The following is a 20,621-nucleotide window of genomic DNA, read 5'->3' as shown; positions in this document are numbered from 1 at the left end:
GTATCGCAATGAATAATATATATATCAACAATTTCATCAATACAGAAGGTGAAGGGCGACATCAAACAGCCATCACTTCATCTCATTCCATACAGGAACACATAAGTTCTCAAGTCTTACAACTCTCATCATATCATCCCATCTTGTAGCCCTGCCTCACTTTGTTGGCTAGATGGATGCCAAAACACTTGTATATGCCTAGTAAATTAGTTATCCATGCTATATGTATTACTCGCACGGTGGGGGGTTGTTTGTGCCACTGTACTCTGCCTTGACGTTGAGACAGGTGGAGGATGTGTTCCCGGGACCGGCGTGTTGGAGGTTGACGTCGTGGAGGCTGAGCTTCTCGCAAGGCATCCCCTTGCTGCACTTCAACGTCACCGCCACCGGTGACGTCGTCGTCCCCTTTATGTTCCTGAAGTGGACGTCGGTAAGCTTCACCTTGGACCACACCTGCATGCATAAGAAATCTCTTCCATCCACAGCAGGACCACGATAAGAATACGAGTACGAAGAGTGTCGCTTCATCGCTCACCGAGTTGTCGCACTTGTCGTAGGGGCAGTACGTCTGGTCGATGACGATGGGATTGCCGACGTTCCTCATCACCAGGTTCTCAAAGGTCATGTTGATGGCGCTGGTTTTGACCGGCGAGTTGGCCCAGGTCTTCACGCGCACTCCGTTCATCGTCCCGATGAGCTTGCTGTCCTTCACCACGATGTTCTGTACATCCTCTTCGTCCTTGTACCTCCCCAGGCTTCCGACACTGTGATGACGGCATATGAGAAAAAACACGGCTGAGATGCGTTCGTACTGATGCAGATGCCTGACCTGATGCCACGGCCAGGGCCGCAGGTGATGCCGGAGATGGTGACGAAGGAGTTGCCGTGGCCGATCGAGACGCAGTCGTCTCCGGTCCTGATCTTGGAGCTGGCGATGGTCACCCCCGAGTTGCCCTCCAGGTGGATGCCGTCGGTGTTGGGGCTGGTGGCCGGGGCGGTGATGGTGATGCCGCTCCCCTTGAAGTTGTGGCAGCCCAGCAGCGCCATGTGGAAGAACTTGCTGTTGAGCGAGGTGATGTCCTTCACGATCGTGTTGTTGGTGTTCACGAACTTCACCGACTGCGCACACGCCATGAACACCAGGAAGAAAGCTGAGAACGCACATCGGCTAGTATAGATGGGGATAATATGCACGGCCAAAGAGATGGATCGATTACGGTTGGTAGGACTTTGCAGTTCTTCTCCTTGCGGCACTTGTTGTAGGGCCAGGTGACGGCGCCCTGGCCGTCGAAGGTCCCGCCACCGGTCACGGTCAGCCCGTCGACCCGTCCAAACTGCACCCAGCCCTCGCCGTTCCCGAACTTGTTCAAGTCCGTCGTTGCCTTCAACGTGCCCTGCAAAATGTCTGTCTCTGATCACGAGAAGACATTGGCATACTGACTCCAACGCTTGTAAGATTACTTGAAGCCTTTAAAGATCAACGAGGTCTTGCCTGCAACATGAACTCCAAGGTCTGGACATCTCGACAGGGGCCGCTGAACTTAACAGGATTGAGCAGGTATGTGCCGCTGGGCACCAAAATCTTCACCTTACCAGATGACTTGCAAGCTGCATCCCAAGCTGCCAGGAACGCCTGCATGTGGCATCAGAGTGAGTTGCAGGTGCACAACCAGTTAGAACTCTTGCATTCCTATGTTAAACCTTCTGGTTCTTGGAACAAGGATTCAACCTCTCCACATAAAATGAGAGAGAGAGAGAGAGACAGAGAGAGAGAAGTATCATGCATCCAACATCAGACTAATACCTTGCTATCATCACTCATGCCATTAGCCTTGGCACCGAAATCCTTGACATCGAAGGTGCCCGAGCTCTTGTCCTTCCCCGAACCCGCTGTTGTTCCCATGCCATGGCATGGGAAGCACAGCAGCAGCAGCAACATCTGCTTCACGATCTCCATTTGTGTTTCCTCTCTGCTTCTTTTCCTTCCAAATACAATAGCTTCTCTGCTTGTTTGATCCTTCACAAGCGTCTCGTGCGTAGGATTTATAGCTCTTCTCCATGCCCAAGTTTAGAGACGAGCGTGTGGAGACGCTTAACTACCGTTATCGACCTCCCACCATCATTCCCAGGCAACAACCTCCGACTCTGCTCCCCTTAATAATAGCAGCCGTGCTCGTTGACCTTGGTCAAAATAACATTTCGCAGGGTTGACCTTCTTCGCAATTCGGAATCCATTGAAAGCACACGAGTTATATTTTTCTCATTCCTCTCTTGAATTAATAATTAATAACACATTATTATTATTATTATTTCGTGCATAATATTAATATTCACTTAAAAATATTATATCAATTGATGTACTAGGCCTATCGCTTATACAACAATATACTAATCAATCTGACTGCCTTAATCGCAATATGATGCGTAAGATTTTCAATAAGATACGTGCAATACTCAAATTAATAAATACTTAATAAGATAAAAATATATGATATATTTGATTTAGAGAATATTTAGGTTAAGATTTGAATTTGATGTGATAAATATTATTATCTTGACATTATGTGATTGGAGAAAAAATATTTATTATATCAAAATAATTAAACATATCCTAACATATCACATATCTTGATAGAGGTAGACTCGAACGTCTTATTTATGATACATAAATATTTAAATTACTTTGAAACTAATAAGAATTCCTAATTCGCAATTATCTTAGACCTGTTTTGAATTTATTTGTTAATTTATATCTATATTTTTTATTAACAGAACTACAGTTTATCTTCAACGGAAAGACATTCGATCGTTTCTTACTTTGGCAGGGTAATGGTTGCGGTAAGCTGACGTAGCGGTAATCGTATTCCACAATCGGGCTCGTGTCCTGATGCAATTCATTCCCCCCTTTCTCTCCTATTTCGGAAGGCATTGGTTTTTCGGCCTAGGGTTTTTTTGGAGCGAAGGAAACCCTAAACGCCATTGGAGCTGCTTCGAATAGGATCGTTGGTCGTGTCTTGATTCAAGAAATCTCTTCGTCAACGGATTTTTTGCTTGTTTCGTTACGAATAGGATCGTCGGCCGGCGTTAAATCTCGACCAACTGCCTCCGCCACCTGGGTCGCGAAGCCTTCTTCTTCACCGGCGAAGCCTGCTGCCTCACCGGCGTGGACTGTGGAAGTGGCTCTGTCCCTGCCCGAGCCCACCTGCGTCCACCAGACCACCACGACCCGTCGCGCATCCTCGGGCCCTCGGCGACGTCACCGACGTCCGACGAAGCCTTCTTCTTCACCCTCTACTGCTACGTAGCAAGGTACCACGCTGACCCGCAGTTTGCCCGCTTCCACTATACTATACCGAACTCTATGCGATCCTCTCTTTTTGCTTATCAGGGCCCAGATTTCTTGTTTCTGGTTTGATCTTTGGGTTTGGTCCCAGATTTCCGACCCTTCTCCTCTCCGGATCTTGATTTGTCGCAGGGCTTGTTTCGTATGAGATCTGGTGCCACTTGCTTTTGATATCCCTGGGTGAATTCGGGTGCATAGAACGAACTTTCATAAGAAAAAGTCTTCCAGTTCAACCATAAAAAATCATAGGTATGGCTCGCATGGAATAGTGCTAGATTTGAGAAGCAAATTGATCAGGGTGTTCCTCCTATAAATAAGAAGTTTAGAGGACACATATTCTTTGCTTTCTTCAGATTCTGGGACTGTGGTTTAACTATTGTCCTCTCTCTTTGCTTTGTGCAGATTATTAACTAAAACAAGATCTGATTTTTTTTAACACACAGATGAACTCCTAAAAGTTTTGTGGATTCTGTTCCACACTAGTGTCGATGGTATCTGACTTCTTATTAACATACTAAGCCATCTAAAGAACTGTAGTCTTACTCAGGCTTCAACAGCAGTTTAAAACATTCTTCAGATTTTATGTGCATATATTTCGAAATTGTATTTTGCTGTTATCAAGAAACCACAGACCATATGCTTTACTTGATGTTATATGAAACATTCTTCAGATTTCATGAGCATATATTTCGAAATTGTATTTTGCTGTTATCAAGAAATCACATACCATATGCTTTACTTGATGTTATATGTTACATATGTTAGAGATCATTTCCTTGTCCAATTTTCCTGAGCTCATATTATATGATATGGTTTCTGTACTTTTCTAACATATTGTTTTATTATTTTGTTTTTTGTGTTCCAGAGATGCTAGGCTCAGATGGAATTCTTGAACTTTATAATGAGGATTGTTATTAGTGTTAGTACTATAAAGCTCATGTTAATCGAATATTTTATATTTATATATATATATGTACACACACACACGTGTATCTTCGCCATGTCTGTGTCCTAATTTTTTAACAATGATGTATCGTCGTGTCCGTGCCGTATTGTGTCCGTGTCCCATTTTTGTGCTTCTTAGCATGGGTCGCGGAAGATTCCTCTGAATCTGGTTTCTTCAGTTCCATTGATTTATTTGTCCATATTGGAATTGTTTGTTGGTGTTGAGTGATTTGATCGTCCAAATTTATGATTTTCTGATTTATTTATTAGCAAGAAATCATCTTCGTTGATAGTGGTTAGGTTCTTGGAAGAGCAGGAATATTGGAATCTGTTGATCGTGTAGGGCTTGTGGCTATTGCATTGTTTTGATATGGTCTTTCTGCTCTTCTTGTTGGACCTTTACTTCTAACGTCAAGATACCATTCTTACCATAGATTGCAAATAGGGATGCAAAGAGCTTTTGATAAATCACAGTTACAACAACATATAGATCGTGTACAATTTCTGTTTGCCATCATAAATTTTTGCTGATTTCTTTTTGTTTTTTTCACTTATCTTGGCTTCTTGAGCCCTTTAGCTAATGATGGCTGAGCCAATGGCTACCGTCGGTCCAGAGCAAGAAATGCCAGTGCTTCCTGAAAACAAAGTGACTGATGCCAAAGATGATGGTGGGGACCTTCAAACTTTGCCAAAGGACCACACAGACAATCAGAGCTCTCAGTTGGGAGCGGAGCCTGATTTGACCAGGAAATCTGAATCTGTCAAGATCGCTGCCGAACACGATATATCCAAGGAACTGGACGATACACATTTGGACAAGCCAACAGAGGAGACACATTTAGAGAAGACAACAGACAACACACCGTTGGAGAATTTAATGGAAGAGATATCCTTTGAGAAGCAAACAGTCGAGACACCATTGGAGAAACGAACAGATGGTGCACCGTCAGATAAGAAAACAGATGATGCACCTTCAGAGAAGCAAACAGATGATGCACCATCCGTGAAGCTAACAGGTGATGCATTGCCGGAGAAGCAAACTGATGATGCACTGTCCGTGAAGCTAACAGGTGATGCATTGCTGGAGAAGCAAACAGATGACATGCCCTCGGAGAACCAAACAGATGACATACCCTTGGAGAAGCAAACAAATGACATGTCCTTGGAAACACAAAGAGATGAAATGTCCTTGGAGAAGCAAACAGATAACACGCCCTTGGAGAAGCAAGCGGATGACACCCCCGTGAACAATCAAACAGATGACAGACCCTTCGAGAAACAAAAGGATAACACATCCTTGGAGAAGCAAACAGATGACATGTCCTTGGAGAAACAAACAGATGATGCATTTTTGGGGAAGCATACAGATGATCAAGTTATCATGCCAACGACTCATATGGAGACCGATTCTGACCAAAGTGGCATTCTCAATGTCAAGGCTGAAGCAGAGAATGGGGCTGCAACTATAACATCAGAAAATAAGACCATATCAGCAGTGACTGATGTGAGGGAGCCTCATCCTGGAGATAATTACACCAAAACACCCTCAAAAGAGGAACAGACAGCAGGAGATAATTCAACCCCTATAGAGGGCTCAAATCAGTCGTTCATCTTTGAACCCTACTCAGATGGTGATGATTCTGGCACAGAGGAAGAACAGGTTGCTTTCATGAAGGAGTTGGAGAATTTCTATCGGGAGAGGAGCATGGAGTTCAAACCGCCTAAATTTTATGGAGAAGCACTCAATTGTCTCAAGTAAGCCGTGGTTCATCCCTTTGACGTCTTAATTTAAAGTTCAAACTCCAAAAAAGGGTTTTTGGTCTTTTCTTCGGCAGGTTGTGGAGAACAGTTACTAGATTGGGTGGTTATGATCAGGTATGTATGATGTTTTACTTTTCGAAACAATCACTTCCTTGCTTCCTTGGACTCTATATTAGTGGGAGCCTTGTGATTCGGCTGCCTGTTTTCTAGATATTGCTTAGCTATGATTTTTTTATGTTGGTTTTTACAACTGTTCTCCATTACTATGCTAAAGTGGTTTCCATTTTTATTACCTTTATCAAAGAAAATAAAATCTTAGTCAGCTTTGGATGTAAATAAGAACAGCCCTGATAGGCATATTATGTGAACTTCTTAGTTTAAGTTCCTAATTTGCAGTATGTATTTTTACTATGGTGTACATTCCTGTCTCTTGTAGGACATGATAGTCGTATTTATTTTATATATACGAGTTTGGCATCGCATGGGCTGCATAGCTTTATGCAGAGTGAACATTTAACCAGACATGCATGTGGTTGCTCAAACTACATTTTGAAACAAAGTGCTGATTAATAATTAAATTCAAATATATGTCAAATGTTCAGTTGCAGCATTGTGTATGAGAGTCCCTGACATCATTTTTACAGCTAAATTGCATTTAATTTCCACCAGTTGAAATGTCTTGTTTGTCATTCTAGACATGCAAACTTTCAGTACATGGTTCACTGGAAGTTAACTGTTAGATTGAGGGATATGAGCATGGATGTTGGTGTAGGAACATATTGGCAACAAGAGTGATGTCTTAGTTAGAAACAATTAAAGAGATCTGATCACTCTAGTTTGAATAGCAAAATTTCTTAAATGGCAGGAAATGATTCACAAGGTTGATACCAGATAGTTGGGAGATGTGGCTTTGCACTGTATCATTTCAACCAATAACAACAATTCACAATTTTTTTAATAGTTATTCCCTTTGCTTTCATCTTTAATGACTATCAGAGTAACAATTGCTGATCAATTATCAGTTTGATCAACTTAGTGCTTCATATGAGATTTAGGTGATAAACTCATCTTTTTATATTGCTCATAGCTCTAGCTAGTTACATTTTTAGTTGGCTATGGATCAACACACTTCACCTGCATTGCCTCATGTTCCTTCGAAATTGTTCAGTGATTTTGCTTGTCATAGGACTGATTCTCCACATGGATCAACACACTGCAACAGTAAAAACAAAGTTGTAATATTAGTGGATCCTTGTGACCAGGAAAATATGACGTGAATGCTAGTAACTAGTTACCTTTGCCATGTTATTTAAAACAGGACTTCACTGTACACTGAACTTCTTCGATTCTGAACATCTGGGTTTCTATATGTGAATGTCCATTTAGCAGTTTTGTAATTTTTTTTTAATTCTGGTGCTGACATAATTGACCTTTGATTGCTAGGTGACAGCATGCAAGCTTTGGCGTCAAGTTGGCGAGTCTTTCAAACCTCCAAAGTGAGCCTTTATGTCTTTCATTGTTGTTCTTATAGAATTGTTTTATTTAGACATTGGTCTTAAAGGAGAATTAGAGGACAATTTTATGAACATCTAAAACCCAGTCTGATCAATTTATCATCATTTTTCTACATTAAATGGATTTAAATTCATTTACAATATATGCATCCTTGCGAATGTTCGTGCAACTGGTTAGATCAATTATAATACACTTGTAAGGTCTAACTGAGTGGAATGGATCAGCTTGGCTAACTCAGCAGCATTTTGCATGTCTTTTAGTGTTGATATTCCTTTTGCCAAGTGTATTGACTCATCAAAGAACAGGGTTCCTGTTGTTTCCAATAGGATTTGACAATCTGAAAGTGATCATCAAATACTTAATGAAATTTTCATGAATCCACGACTTAGTACTCAAGAAATAATATTTATTTCTGCTGGTAGTTCATATAAAAGATTTAGACTATGTAAGGGTAAATCAATTAGCTGCTGAGAAAACCATCCTAAATGGACACCTAATAGCAGTATGATATAAGTTGTACAGACAATTGAACTTGGGAAAAATAAACTATCCTATTCCAGTAATCAAGTTATGTTAGTTGTTTTTGTATAATTAAACTTTGACATTAGTTAAATATCATATTTCTTAAATAGTATCAACAGACAAATGAAATAGGAGAAAATAACTAGGATTAATATGGTGAATTAACTTTTTATTTTGATATTCTATTGTTGTCTTGAAGATTTCTAATTTCTAATTAATAGTTGGTTGTTTAATAGGTATCCTGTCAACTCAAACATTTCATTTGGTAGTGTATTTTTTTTAAACCATTCTTTGAAAAGATTTCCTTTTTGATCTTCTGCTGCACCATTGTTTATCAATACGGCCTAAACTAGTCACTTAATGAGCAAGACAAACAGTTCGTAACATGGATGAAATGTACTTTTTATTAGCCTTTATTACATGAAATGTTATAGATTAAATACAGAGATGATTATGCTGATGAAATGTACCTTTTATTTGCCTTTATTACATGAAGTATATTATAGATGAACTACAGAGATGATTATGCTAAAAGTTCACAAGGAAAATATAAGCAGCAAACTGTCTAGGAGTGTGGTATTGCTACATCAAGTGGAAAAGCATTGTTTTTCTTGGGGGGATATGAAGTATTAATAGATCTCACTTTCTATGCAGGACCTGTACAACAATTTCTTGGTCATTTCGAATTTTTTTCGAGAAGGTAATGCATTAGATCATCATATTACCTTAATCTACTGTCATCAATCTTGGCAACTTGCTTTAGATGTTCACTAAGTAGTTCAGAGCTCAACTCTGCATAATTCTTCATGATGATTAAAAGCTGTTTTGCCTATCAACTGTAGGGCTTTTTAGTGAAGGAATTATTTTGTAAAATTTCAAATATTTGCGTATAATTTAGACTAAAATATTTTTTCTTTACAAAGTATTGTGGGCCATGTCTATATGTTTTTTTATTCGAAAGCTGTCAAACAATAACCTTTTTGCACCGATCTTTGTCTTGCAAGCTTTTTTAGTACTGTGTTTTTGTTTTTTCTAAATGCTACAAAGGGGTCAAAGTCCTTTTAAATATGTTTATGGAATATGGCATCTAAAAGCCCACTCGTGCATTGTGTGGTTGGTGTAGAAGACTGTTCAATATTTGCTCAAACTGGTTGTTTGACAGTAGACAAGTAGTTGGATATTCTGCTATCTGCTTGTACATTTATATCCTTTACATTTTTGGTGTATGTATTGTGTGTTCCTTATAGTTAAACATTAATATATGTTCATATTTGTAAGCATGGTTTAAAAAACCATGCTTGTCAGCCAGTACTAGTATGACAACTCTCTCTTTTTTTTTTCTTCTCTCCTGTCACACTTTCTCTCTCCTATTTTCTCTTTCTTTGTATCTCTTGTGTGTTCCTCTGCCTAATCTCTTCCTCGTGTTGGAATGTTTGCCTCCTAATTTTTCTCAACCGGTTCTTTGCCTCTCCCTCTGCCTCATCCTCCATCCTCCATCCTCTTTTCTCTTCCTTTTTGGCCCAGATAGTATTGACCCATACTGATTTTCATTACATTGATCCTTACCGATACTTTCTGGTTCAGTCGTCAATTGAGATCGAAATTGAACCGAGATTTTAAACCTTGTTTGTGAGTATGTAAATATGTAGATGTTTGGGTCTGGGAAATTAAAATTTATCCCAGACTCTTATAGATATACACCTACAATGACAATGATGACAAATGGTGACCGTCGCAGATACACATTTACAACTACGGCAAATTTGTAGTGTTCCAGAAAACATAATAGAGTTGCACAGACATGCAAACCCCCTTAGATGTACAAAAAGAGTAAGCCATCGTGTCCCAACTATTCATGGAGATGGGACATTATGGACTATTTTTTAGTTGTATCTGTGAGGGTTCACACTTCTGTACAATTCTCTTCTTTATCTGCAAAAAGGTTTGATGTTATTTGCTAAAGCTTGATAGTCAATCTAAGATTTCTTCATTGTGCTTCTTAATAGTCAACTATGGTTTACACAAGGTGTTCCTACCTGCTATGTCTAACCATGATGTTCATGACTTAGTGTTTTCAATATATATCTAGAAGATCACTTTGTCATCATGTATATGGCTTCCAGTAGACATCGTAATTATTCCCAAACTTGTAGTTTAGAGTTTGTATTGACTTTAGCTCACTTGGCATACAAAGAACAATTTCCGCAAGTATCATGTGGCGTTTGTTTTTTAGAATGTATTGCTATTAGTTGTACCATCTTGATCTACTAATATTTAGCTTAAGAGGATCACTTGGATGTATGAAAGAATATGTTGGCAGCGTTAACTTAAATGTAAAATGAGTGAACTTAATGTTGGTCCGAAGTCAACATTTGTGGATTTTTGAGAAAGATTATGTTGGCGGCATTAACATGCAAAAGAGTGGACTCAATGTTGGGGTCTATATTGTGTTTCGAGCTTGGGTCTATATATACTAGTGGAACATTCCCTTTACCTGTGTCGGGAACTCTAGAAGTTAAAGATGGTGCTCCATTGTCCGAGAAACCTACTCTGTGGCTGCACTTTTGAATAAATGAATTGGCTTAGGAGCAAGCTGAGCCAACTCAGATGAATGTGGTCCTCCAGTGTTTCTTTTATCATATCACTTTTAATGCTTTCTTCTGTTTAAACAGTTAGATATCTTCTTTTAGGAAGTATAAAGTCGCCAATCACCACAAATTGGAGAAAACAAAGATTAAACTGAAGTAAGATCCAGTTGGCTTGTGCTGGTCATGCTTTTACACAACATGAGCCGACACTCCATCATGGCATGAGTACTTTAATATATTGAACAACAAACTTCAATGGGTGCCTTTTTACTCGTCTTCTCTTCTTTGGCATGGAAAATCATGAGATTAACATAACAATTTAAGAGAGTGAATCTGCAGAGATATGCACTTAGTGTTAATGTTTTCTTATTGTTTTAACTTAATTACTCGAGGACTTTGGCATCAAATCTTGGAGTTTAATAATTCCAATTTCTCTATGCTTATATTTTACTAGTGATTAAAAGTTTCTTCAATTGTTTTAGCTTCATGGATATAGTTTTGTGTCTTGAAAATTGAATTAATGCTTAAATAAAAGAAAATATCATCCATTTTTGTGCAATGAGGCATATCATTCAGTTCCCTAGTTTTAGTTTTAACTTGAGATAGTGGTAGCCATAAAACTAGCATGGATGCAGTTCTATAAATGTTGACAATAAAATTCCTTTTGGTGTTTAATTGCCGTTTTCAGCAAATATAAAAAAAAGGTGCATTTTTGGTCAATATTACTCTATGTGCATTGTTGTTTTCTTGTTTTTGACCCTTATACAGGCACTCCTTGAGTACGAGAAACATAAGATCCAAACTGGTGAATTAAAATTTTCCATGGCAAATCTTCCAGGATCTATGAGTGTTGATAATCAGGTAAAATTTCATTGTTTTTCTCTGAATGTAAAACCTGTACGGTGTAAACCTATGGATGAAGGCATATTGTTCATACATTTATTATTCTTGTGACCTATAAGGGAGTTAAGCATTGTGCATAAGATCTATTGTTACTCTCAATCACCATATTCAACTTATTGAGGTTCATTTTAATGACATGATTTATTCTTCTAAAGGTCAAGTATTTTGACATGTTTTGTATATTGTGATCTTTTCTGACTACCGAATGTACATATTGAGATTATATTATCTGTTAATTCCACATCAAATTTGTGTTCATAATTTATTCTCATAAGAGTCAAGTTTTTAAGGGTCTGTGGTTTGTTATTTTTTGTGCCAACTATTGTGCATTTTAAGATAGTGTACCTCTGTCATGCAATGTCCAATAATCAATCTACATCAATCCATCGCTAGCTACGTCTGTGCCACTCTACCGAATGTACCTCTGTCATGCAATGCTCACTTGCTTCTTTTTTATATTTTTTGTTTTTAGATTGATATGTATTCTCATGCCCTCTGATTGATCTAGTGATCCAGTTGATCATGCTAATCTTGAATCTATTGTCACTACTGAATCACAATCCTGATTTTGATGCCAATGCTAATATTCTAAATTATAATCTTTGGCTACAAGTTGAAACATTTGCAACAAGTGAATTACTTAGCCGTTGAGACGACAATTCAACCTAGTCATAAATCGTTCAGATCTTTTTAGGTAACTGGCTGTCTAAACAGTGCATTGAAAAAAAAAATGATGAACTATAAAAGATCCTACAAAATGGAAGATATTTACCAAAATGAAACGAGGTCAGAGTAGACTTGATCATTAACTATAATTAAAATAAATCCTTCAATTAAGAGTGGACTGCACCAATTTGATTTTGCTTCAATAAGCCACACCCTATTATGGGTTGAAGGTGACTCATAACGTTCGAAGTGCTCAACCTCCACAGACTGGTTGTGATTGTCAATGTCTGAGTTTGTGCATTTGGATTGTTCAGGAAATCCACTCTACTAGAATCAGCTGGGATGCACAAGTCAGTTGAAATCTGAAATGGGCTATCAAACTTTGTGAACATTTAGATGGGAAGGCCATGCAACCTGATGTATACAATGCTTAAAAGTGGAAGCCTCTCTCTCTCTCTCTCTCTCTCTCTCTCTTGCTCTCCCTCTCTTGCCACTTCACCAGCCAAAAGGTGGGCTTCCCTGCCTACTTCATCAGTGGCAATCTGGCATAGGTCATTGGAGCAATGGTCTCAGTCAGTTTAAGCTACTGGCAAAATGGGATGATGGACTTGGCAAGGATAGGGCGAACAACGGCATTGTGATCCACCCCCTGAAAAAGTGAGTTCCATGGTGCAAGGATGATGACAACAACTACAATGACACATCTAGGACATCTCAACTATTCGAGGTCAGCTATATGGACCTTTTGCCGTCATTGGACTCTGTAAAAAGTGGTATCCTTAATAACAAATCATGGTTCAAGAACAACTGAGTAAGATTAAAAGAATTGTTGACAGTTGTTCCAGGCCATATCCCAACTGAGATCATCCAATCTGAACCATTGAGACACAGCAGGTTAGGGACACCATTTATATGTGAAATCAAGGGTCCATTGTGGCCTCTAGTCTGGATCAAGATGTCTCCATGTTTTAGACGAAGAAATGGTTCTATCTAAGTAATTTCTTTTTATAGTTTGAAGGAACTCCAATAGTATCATGAACTACGAAGAAGAGTTTGCTTATAGGATCTTCGAGACATATTCATTCAATTTGTTGCTTGGCTGCAATCGTTGTTCTTGTCTAATTAATTTTGAGCTCTGGGTCTTTGGTTTCTTTGGTAAGCTTTATTATGACAGGTTTAGAAAAAATTGTCATAGCTATTGGTTGATAGCTCTTCTTGCTGTTTATTGTCTTATCTTCCAGAACAATGGCTTCTAATAAAGATTGTTTAATTTCATACTCTTGCCTTCTATGATTTCCTTTTTGGTCTGGCAGAAATGAACCCAATTATGTTGGTTGTGGTTACTTTCTTAGTTAGATCAATCCTAATGATTATTTAATTGCCCTATTATTATTTGTTTGTTCTATGGTTTGGGTTAAGACATGGTTTTATGTGAAAGAAAGGAGAGGCCAGAGGCTTCTTGCCCAATTGAGCTGATACTAATGTATCAAGAACTGTTATATGAGACAGCAATATAATTTCCATGTTACTGAATCTCTTAACAAAAAAATTGGAGTAAGAGAAGATTATTTTCTGGAATTACACCTAGGTAACTTAAAACCTGAAACCATGATAGTGTCCAATACAACAAGGTTGCAACAATTTAATGAAGCGTAGATAAATTCCTGATTTTGGTTGCTCAATCTTCTGCAAACTTCTGGGAGAGTATCAACTTAAGCTATTGCATTGTCTGAGATAAAGATGATGTATTCTTGGTTGGCAGATGCTATTTATCATGTACTTCAGTCCATGTTATTTCTGGAAAGTGCTAAAGATAATGATGCAAAAAAGGAAGATTGTAAAGGAAAATATCAATACTGAAAGAATCAAATCAAGATTGTTTAAACTTTTAAAGTCCCGAGTAGTAGGACAAATGCAAGAAAGCCAAGACTGTAAAGGAAATTTTAATACTGAAAGATTCAGATCCAGATAGCATTGAAGACCCCAGTACTAAGACAAAAAAGGCACCAAATAAAGAATGTAAAGATAAGTAGCCTGGGGCAGATATGGAAATGGGTGCAGATGTTAGTACGCGTAGGAGGAAGCAACTATCTTTTCTGTAAGATGTGGGAGAATCAAGGAAAGTTTGTATCTTTTTTGTAAGAGGTGGTCCTTTAGCTATTAAGCATGCTTATCTTTTAGTTCACTTATCTTATCTCTTTCTTTGATACTTGATAAAAATAAAAGGGTATATTATAATCAACATTAGTCTGATAATATATTGCTGTGGTCTTAAAAAATAGTAGATTGCATCTGAACATCCTGGAAAAGATGCACGTTCACATTACGGCTTGAGTTCTGAGTTGGTAGGCTATTTTTTTAGGATTGTATTCTGGCTTCTAAAGCATGCCTTTTTTACTATGAATTAAAGGTTTGGCATGAGGCCAGCTACCTATCCTTATTTCACAGGAAAAATGAGCTTTAGAAAAATGTACAGTTGTATAGATTCTGCTGAGCACCTGACCTGCACACACATCCGACACGACCCATAGGGTGTGATCTGAGAATTTAGTTAACCTTGGCTAAAGGTGGAAGAGGATGAAGATTATTTCCAATCACATGATTATCAGAAGATTGAGATGATTTGATGGACCCATTATCAACTTAGAATGGTCCTTTTGATTGATCCAAAAAGATGATAGACATTAAGGCGATCTCGGTGACTATTGGTGCAGAAGTGAGGAGGTATTTAGTTATTTATGTAGACCCTCAGGGATCTCTATTGAGCATCATATATCTAGTAATTTACAGCTAGATATCAACTAAAACTTATTGAACATTATAAGAATGTGAAATTAATATGCTATATTAGGTCCATATTTCTTACTTAAGTTGGTTACCAGATCTAATCTTTCAGGATCTATTGGTAATTTAATTTGCAACTTTTACTTATATTATTTGGTTGTTTAGCTTGTAATTAGTGTGGATCATCATAGCAAGTTGTGAAGTACTGGTTTGTTGTTTGTTATAACATCCTGATTAGAATGATTACCAGCTTCATCGAATGCCTCTGGTGTGCTCTCTCATTGCATATTTGGAGACTTTTATTGTGGATTTAGCAGATGTCTGAATCAATGTTAAATAGCACAATAAACTTTTTTAATTCCCTATGAGTTGCCTTGGAGGGCTCTTATTTGGAAGAAAAAGGTTAGTTAAGAGAGCATTTATTGGCTGATTGGAATCTTAACATCCTGTTTAAACAACTCTTAAACGAAAAATATGACTAATCATTACAAGTTCCATAAAAACTGCTTGCAATTTAGAAAAGAAATTGGAATTAACCTACCAAGAAGATATATACATTTGTGTGCTTAAATGGTACCAAACGCAAGTCATGAAATCATTGACAACAAATGTAAAAGAAAGTATTAAATTGATTGCATTAATTACTAAATGACAGATACAGGAGGCTAACTACTTAAAGAAAGTAATAAAAATAGGTAGTTTTTTTTGGAAGACATAACGGTATACTCAGATAGCAACACTAGCACAGTTTGGACTGGATCACCTTGATCATCGAAATGGTCAACGGAAGTCAAAATTTTCGATCACTATTCCTCTTATAACTATAGGATCCTTGATGTTGTATTATAATCTAAAATTGCTGAATAGAGTTGAATGTTTGCACCAAATAAAGGAACTAAAAAAGGATCTAATTTGGTGTAACAAAGTAATTAAACTTAATCAAAAGAGATTTGGGAAAGAAAAAATGAGGTTAAAATCAGATTATGCTAATTGATAAATCTTCACAAATGTACCATAAGAATTTGAGTTCATTTGTTAGCTCATTTATGGCATAGATAATAAGCTTATTTCTTAGCTCATTTATGACATAGATAATAAAAGCATCTATAAAAGATCATTACTTATCATGGGGCATAATTCATAAGAATCATTATCAGAAAAGTAGTCAGCATATGTAATGTTGATATTTATTGTTGAAGCAAAATATTCAGAATGTCTTGAAAAGAAAAGACTGATCATCCTTTACATATGAGCCATGTTACTTGAATATGTAGCTGCTAGTGGATGAGAATTGCTTATGAGAACTTCACATTAAGTTAAGCTTTTGGGAAAGGTTTAAGAAAAAAAAGTAGAGTTTAGGATTGGCAATGAATGCTACATAAATAGAATGTTGTCAAAATCATAATTATAATGTTAACTGATTACAAACGTATTTTGCAATCATATTTTTAGTGTGGTTCACAAAGTGCTTATTGCTTCTACTCACATTTTTGCTATTGGCGATGGCTTTGCTTTATACCTACTTTCCAACCATTATCTAAACTCTCACTGGTGAGTAACCTTATGATCATGAAGAATGGGAGACATTTCAAAAGATGATCTGTCACTAGAAATATTATTGGTAATAGAGATGCTCTAATTTTTGGTCCTCATGTGCTATAACCACAAGGACTCATCTCATTATTGGTAATTGAGGGAGTAAGACTCATCTCATTCATTTTCATATTGCAAAATTATCATATATAGCTGCATAATTATAAAGAACATAACAAAGCTATGTTCTAGTGTCGTACTTTCATCATATGAGATCTAGTGCCTCTATGGAGAAGAGGTTAACAAGTCTCTTGCCTTTTGTTGTCCTTTTACTAATTAAAGGCACAGTTAGTAAGATTTAAATTAATTAGAAGAAGATGGGTGAAGGGCTCAAACAACGGATACAGAATATGGTAGATGGAACAGGTATGATTGGCCTTGGATTGGGAAAAAGAGTCCGGAGGAAATGAATTGTTTAGGATTAAATGGACACCTGATGGAGATGGTGACAGATGGTGGTCTAGAAGTGTTCTGCAGAGATCCAATTAAATTTATGGTCGAGTAGAGATAAATACTTGCCAAAATCAGCAGGAATTCTGTTCAATAATGTGACTAATTTCTCTGATAATATGTTATTTACCAATTTTTGGAGAGGAAGCAATTATTTTTCTTTTATCATATAGCAACTAGTTTCTAAAGTGGATGACATGTTAGAAGTTTTTGGCTGCCAGTGTTTCTCATTAGTTTACTGAATCTGAACATAATGATTTGGATGAGATAGAGGTATCATTGATAATGATACTTTGGCAAGTGACTTTCCTTGGATTCTTGATCAAATTAGAACTAATCAGTTGCAAATAACATAATCATCTTTTTTTTTGCATACAAAGCATAGTGTACTGTGCCTTGGAGGATGCACAAATTAGAACTAGTCAATTTCAAATAACATAAATTACTCTTAGTGGTATTCAGACTTTCCGTCCTTCCATGGTGCTGAGTGTCTTATAGCATATACAACAACAACAACAACAACAACAAAGCCATTAGTCCCAGCTATTTGGGGTCAGTTACATGGATCTTTTGCCACTATTGAGATCTAGTCTTATAAGCATATGAATTATATTTATTTAAACAATCTCTTACCCTAAGTTTGAATTTGTACGATTCAGTAAGTCCTTCCCAGATTTATGATTTTATCATTTCTCATTATAGGTAGGTGGAAATCAAGGGTCAGGTTCTGGTAGAGCTAGGCGGGATGCTGCAGCCCGAGCAATGCAGGGATGGCATGCACAACGGCTACTTAACGGAGAGGTTGGGGATCCAATAATTAAGGTTTGCATGTATTCTAAAGAAGTGCTACGCATGGTCTTCCCCACATACTGATGCACTCTTTCTCTTGTAGGACAAGAACTCTCTTTCTTTCATGAAGAGGGGTAACTAATTTAAGAGCATTCTTTTATTTAGGTTGATCATTTTGCTTGAATAAAAGGGTTCATCTATTTACTTGTATCACTTTACCTTGTATAGGCACATTGAAGAAGAGAAAAGCTCCAACCCTAGAGGATGCAGTAAAAGTTGCAAAAACAGACCCTGTTAAACGACAGTTAAGTCCGTTTCTTAGTATTTGTGCAATTTCTTTCTCAGACAACTTTTGTTTTTGTTTATTCAACTTTACAAGAAACTGAAATTTTTGTGTATACAATCTAGAATTGTGAATGCCTGAGGTTATCAGGTACTTTTGATGTCTAACTTTTCTATTTATTTTGGTTGGCTATTGTCTTGGAAAAATCTGAGACATCTGGAACATTGTTTAGACCTCTCTAAGTTGACTTGCATAGTTTTTTTTATATTATGTACTTTCAAATAAAAATAGAAGAGACGTTATATATGCTTTGTTACTTTATGCACACGTAACAAATTCAAGTATGCGAATGTGATGAGTCACAGTGAGTGCGTAATTTGTATATGTTTACCTGGACTGTGGTTAACCATAGATATTGACTAAGGACAAGACTTGTATATCTGCAAAATTTGAAATAACAAACTTGTTGCAAATAACCAGTGCTGATTCTTTGATGCCTATTGGTTGAAAAAGAACAGCCACAGGATATTGCAGAAAGTGTTTTGGTAACAGACTTTTTTATGAACATGACCTTGCTATAGTGCTCATTCCTCCCTCCCCTACCCCGCTTCCCCATCTTTCCCCTTTTCTTGATTATTGATGTCATATATCACCAGAAAGAAACAAAAACAAAATTTACAAGGACTAGATTTTCGATTGATTATTTGATCATTCACTTTGAGGAGTTGATCTGAATTTTATCTCCTTTTCCTTGCTGCATGTTTGGCATGAGCCTTTGTGAGTTTTTCTAGTTGCCTAATGTTATTCACTCAATAAATGATTATAGATTGTGTTCTTTATGTGCAGAGGGGATGTAATAATTACTGATGCTGGTGCCCCTGCGGACTGGGTGAAGATAAATGTTCTGAGGACTGTAAGTGCAAGCAACAGATTCTAACCCTTTTTCGTATTATTGTTTGTCTCCAGTGTAGCAGCTTCTATTTACAGGGAAGATGTACATAATGAGCAGAAACATATAGCACCATTATGATTTTCCTGAGTACTTGAAACTAATGCTTGTTTCTGCAGAAGGAGTTCTTTGAAGTCTATGCCCTAGTCCCTGGGCTTTTGCGTGAAGAGGTACAGGCTGCACTCTGTTGTCATCATTCTTGAAAACTGTAATTTGCTAGTTTGAAAGCATTTAGGTTATGAGTCATTGCTTGTAGCTTGTTTGCAAACCAACATGCAACAAATAATGGACTCATTTTTGGTCGTACATAGGTGCAAGTTCAGTCGGATCCTGCAGGACGTTTGATTATTTCTGGCGATCCCGAGCAGCGAGATAATCCTTGGGGTGTCACCCCCTTTAAAAAGGTTGGTATATACTTTATTTCCGGGGGATCAAAACTGTGTGATATTTTCGCTGAGTTACCAACAAAATCGGAACCTTTTTTTCAACCAGGTCATAACCTTGCCTTCACGAATCAATCCACATCAAACATCTGCAGTAGTTTCCTTACACGGCCAGCTATTTGTTCGTGCGCCAATTGATGAATCAGATGTATGACACTGAGAGAGTTGAGGGTCTCCCTTTTCCAAGTGCTGAAATGTCTTAGACCTCACCAAGCAGTGCGAATTTGAAACCATCACATGCTACAGGTTTTGCCATAGAAGCTTTAGGCTGAAGTGAGAAAAAGACTGAATGATATGCTGACTTATCGACTTGCAAAGACAACTTACTCTTTTACTCTAAGGTGGTAGTCGTAGTTACGTGTTAGTGTTCGTCTTACTCGTCAGTTGTTTGTCATTACTCTTATAGATAACTGGACCTCGAAACAGTTTGTGTTGTTGCTCTTGTAGTGAAACCTGACGACGTTAATCTTGACTTGTAATATTCTGATTCAAGAAAACAAGGACTTTGATGATGAGGGTTTCTCCATCATGTCATAGTCTGATCATAGACTTTTACCACGCACTGACGTTTTTGCCTCTTTGGACTGCATCAAAAGAAGTTTCTGCTTATTGAAAAGGACATCATTTTGGTATCTATTAATCCTCTGCATCTCAATGCAGCCGATTGCTTGCGCAAGTGGATTCAAATTCCACATCTCTGTTCGGATCTCTCTTATGTTTTTAAGAGCTCGTCATACTGCCTTACCTATCGATTGATATGGTCTGCATCCTATGCTTCGGCAGAGTAGTCTTGAGACTGAGCACGAAACGTGTTTGCAGTCTTGCTAATACCCGCGGTGATCGAACTCCGAAGCCAGCAAAAGAGAGGTAGTAGGTGGACCCTCTGGTGAACTTACTGCACAACGGCAGTTCGTCAAATGGCCTCATAAAAATTAAAACACTACAAAATCACCAGAAGTGCACGTCCATACTCTCACCTGCGGTGACGAGACTCTGGATCCATCACTGTCATGTCGGTGAGGGGTCTATCATGTTCAACCTTCCGGTGTGCTTACCTCCTATCGTTGACGGGCTTCAGTGCCTCCAA

At 37.9% G+C, this 20,621-nt stretch overlaps 2 protein-coding genes across 5 annotated transcripts; one reads left to right on the top strand and one right to left on the bottom strand.

Moving 5' to 3' along the window:
• Nucleotides 1-105: 105 nt before the first annotated feature.
• Nucleotides 106-1,173, bottom strand: LOC135635777 (exopolygalacturonase-like). Its single transcript, XM_065147106.1, has 2 exons — nt 830-1,173; nt 106-764 (listed from the first exon to the last, which is right to left on the bottom strand). Exons 1-2 carry the CDS (start codon nt 1,132-1,134, stop codon nt 134-136), a joined length of 936 nt encoding a protein of 311 aa, XP_065003178.1. The 5' UTR covers nt 1,135-1,173; the 3' UTR covers nt 106-133.
• Nucleotides 1,174-2,895: 1,722 nt separating this feature from the next.
• Nucleotides 2,896-20,046, top strand: LOC135635587 (AT-rich interactive domain-containing protein 5-like). 4 transcript variants are annotated; one of them, XM_065146765.1, is made up of 14 exons: nt 2,897-3,309; nt 3,389-3,592; nt 4,866-6,043; nt 6,124-6,163; nt 7,493-7,545; nt 8,741-8,786; nt 11,443-11,535; nt 17,773-17,892; nt 17,963-17,993; nt 18,088-18,163; nt 18,989-19,055; nt 19,211-19,261; nt 19,403-19,495; nt 19,584-20,046. In XM_065146765.1, the coding sequence occupies exons 3-14, from the start codon at nt 4,869-4,871 to the stop codon at nt 19,686-19,688; spliced, it is 1,950 nt and encodes a 649-aa protein (XP_065002837.1). In that variant the 5' UTR covers nt 2,897-3,309; nt 3,389-3,592; nt 4,866-4,868; the 3' UTR covers nt 19,689-20,046. The 4 variants fall into 4 exon arrangements, with proteins under 4 accessions (XP_065002839.1, XP_065002837.1, XP_065002836.1 ...); XM_065146767.1 differs by lacking the exon at nt 3,389-3,592 and having other exon boundaries at nt 2,896-3,309; nt 17,773-17,871; XM_065146764.1 differs by lacking the exon at nt 3,389-3,592.
• The last annotated feature ends 575 nt before the right edge of the window (nt 20,047-20,621 follow it).

Source organism: Musa acuminata, chromosome BXJ3-4 (assembly GCF_036884655.1).
Source record: "Musa acuminata AAA Group cultivar baxijiao chromosome BXJ3-4, Cavendish_Baxijiao_AAA, whole genome shotgun sequence".
Lineage (NCBI taxonomy): Eukaryota > Viridiplantae > Streptophyta > Magnoliopsida > Zingiberales > Musaceae > Musa > Musa acuminata.
Note: the sequence above shows the minus strand (reverse complement) of the source record. Positions and strands in the feature narration are given on the sequence as shown.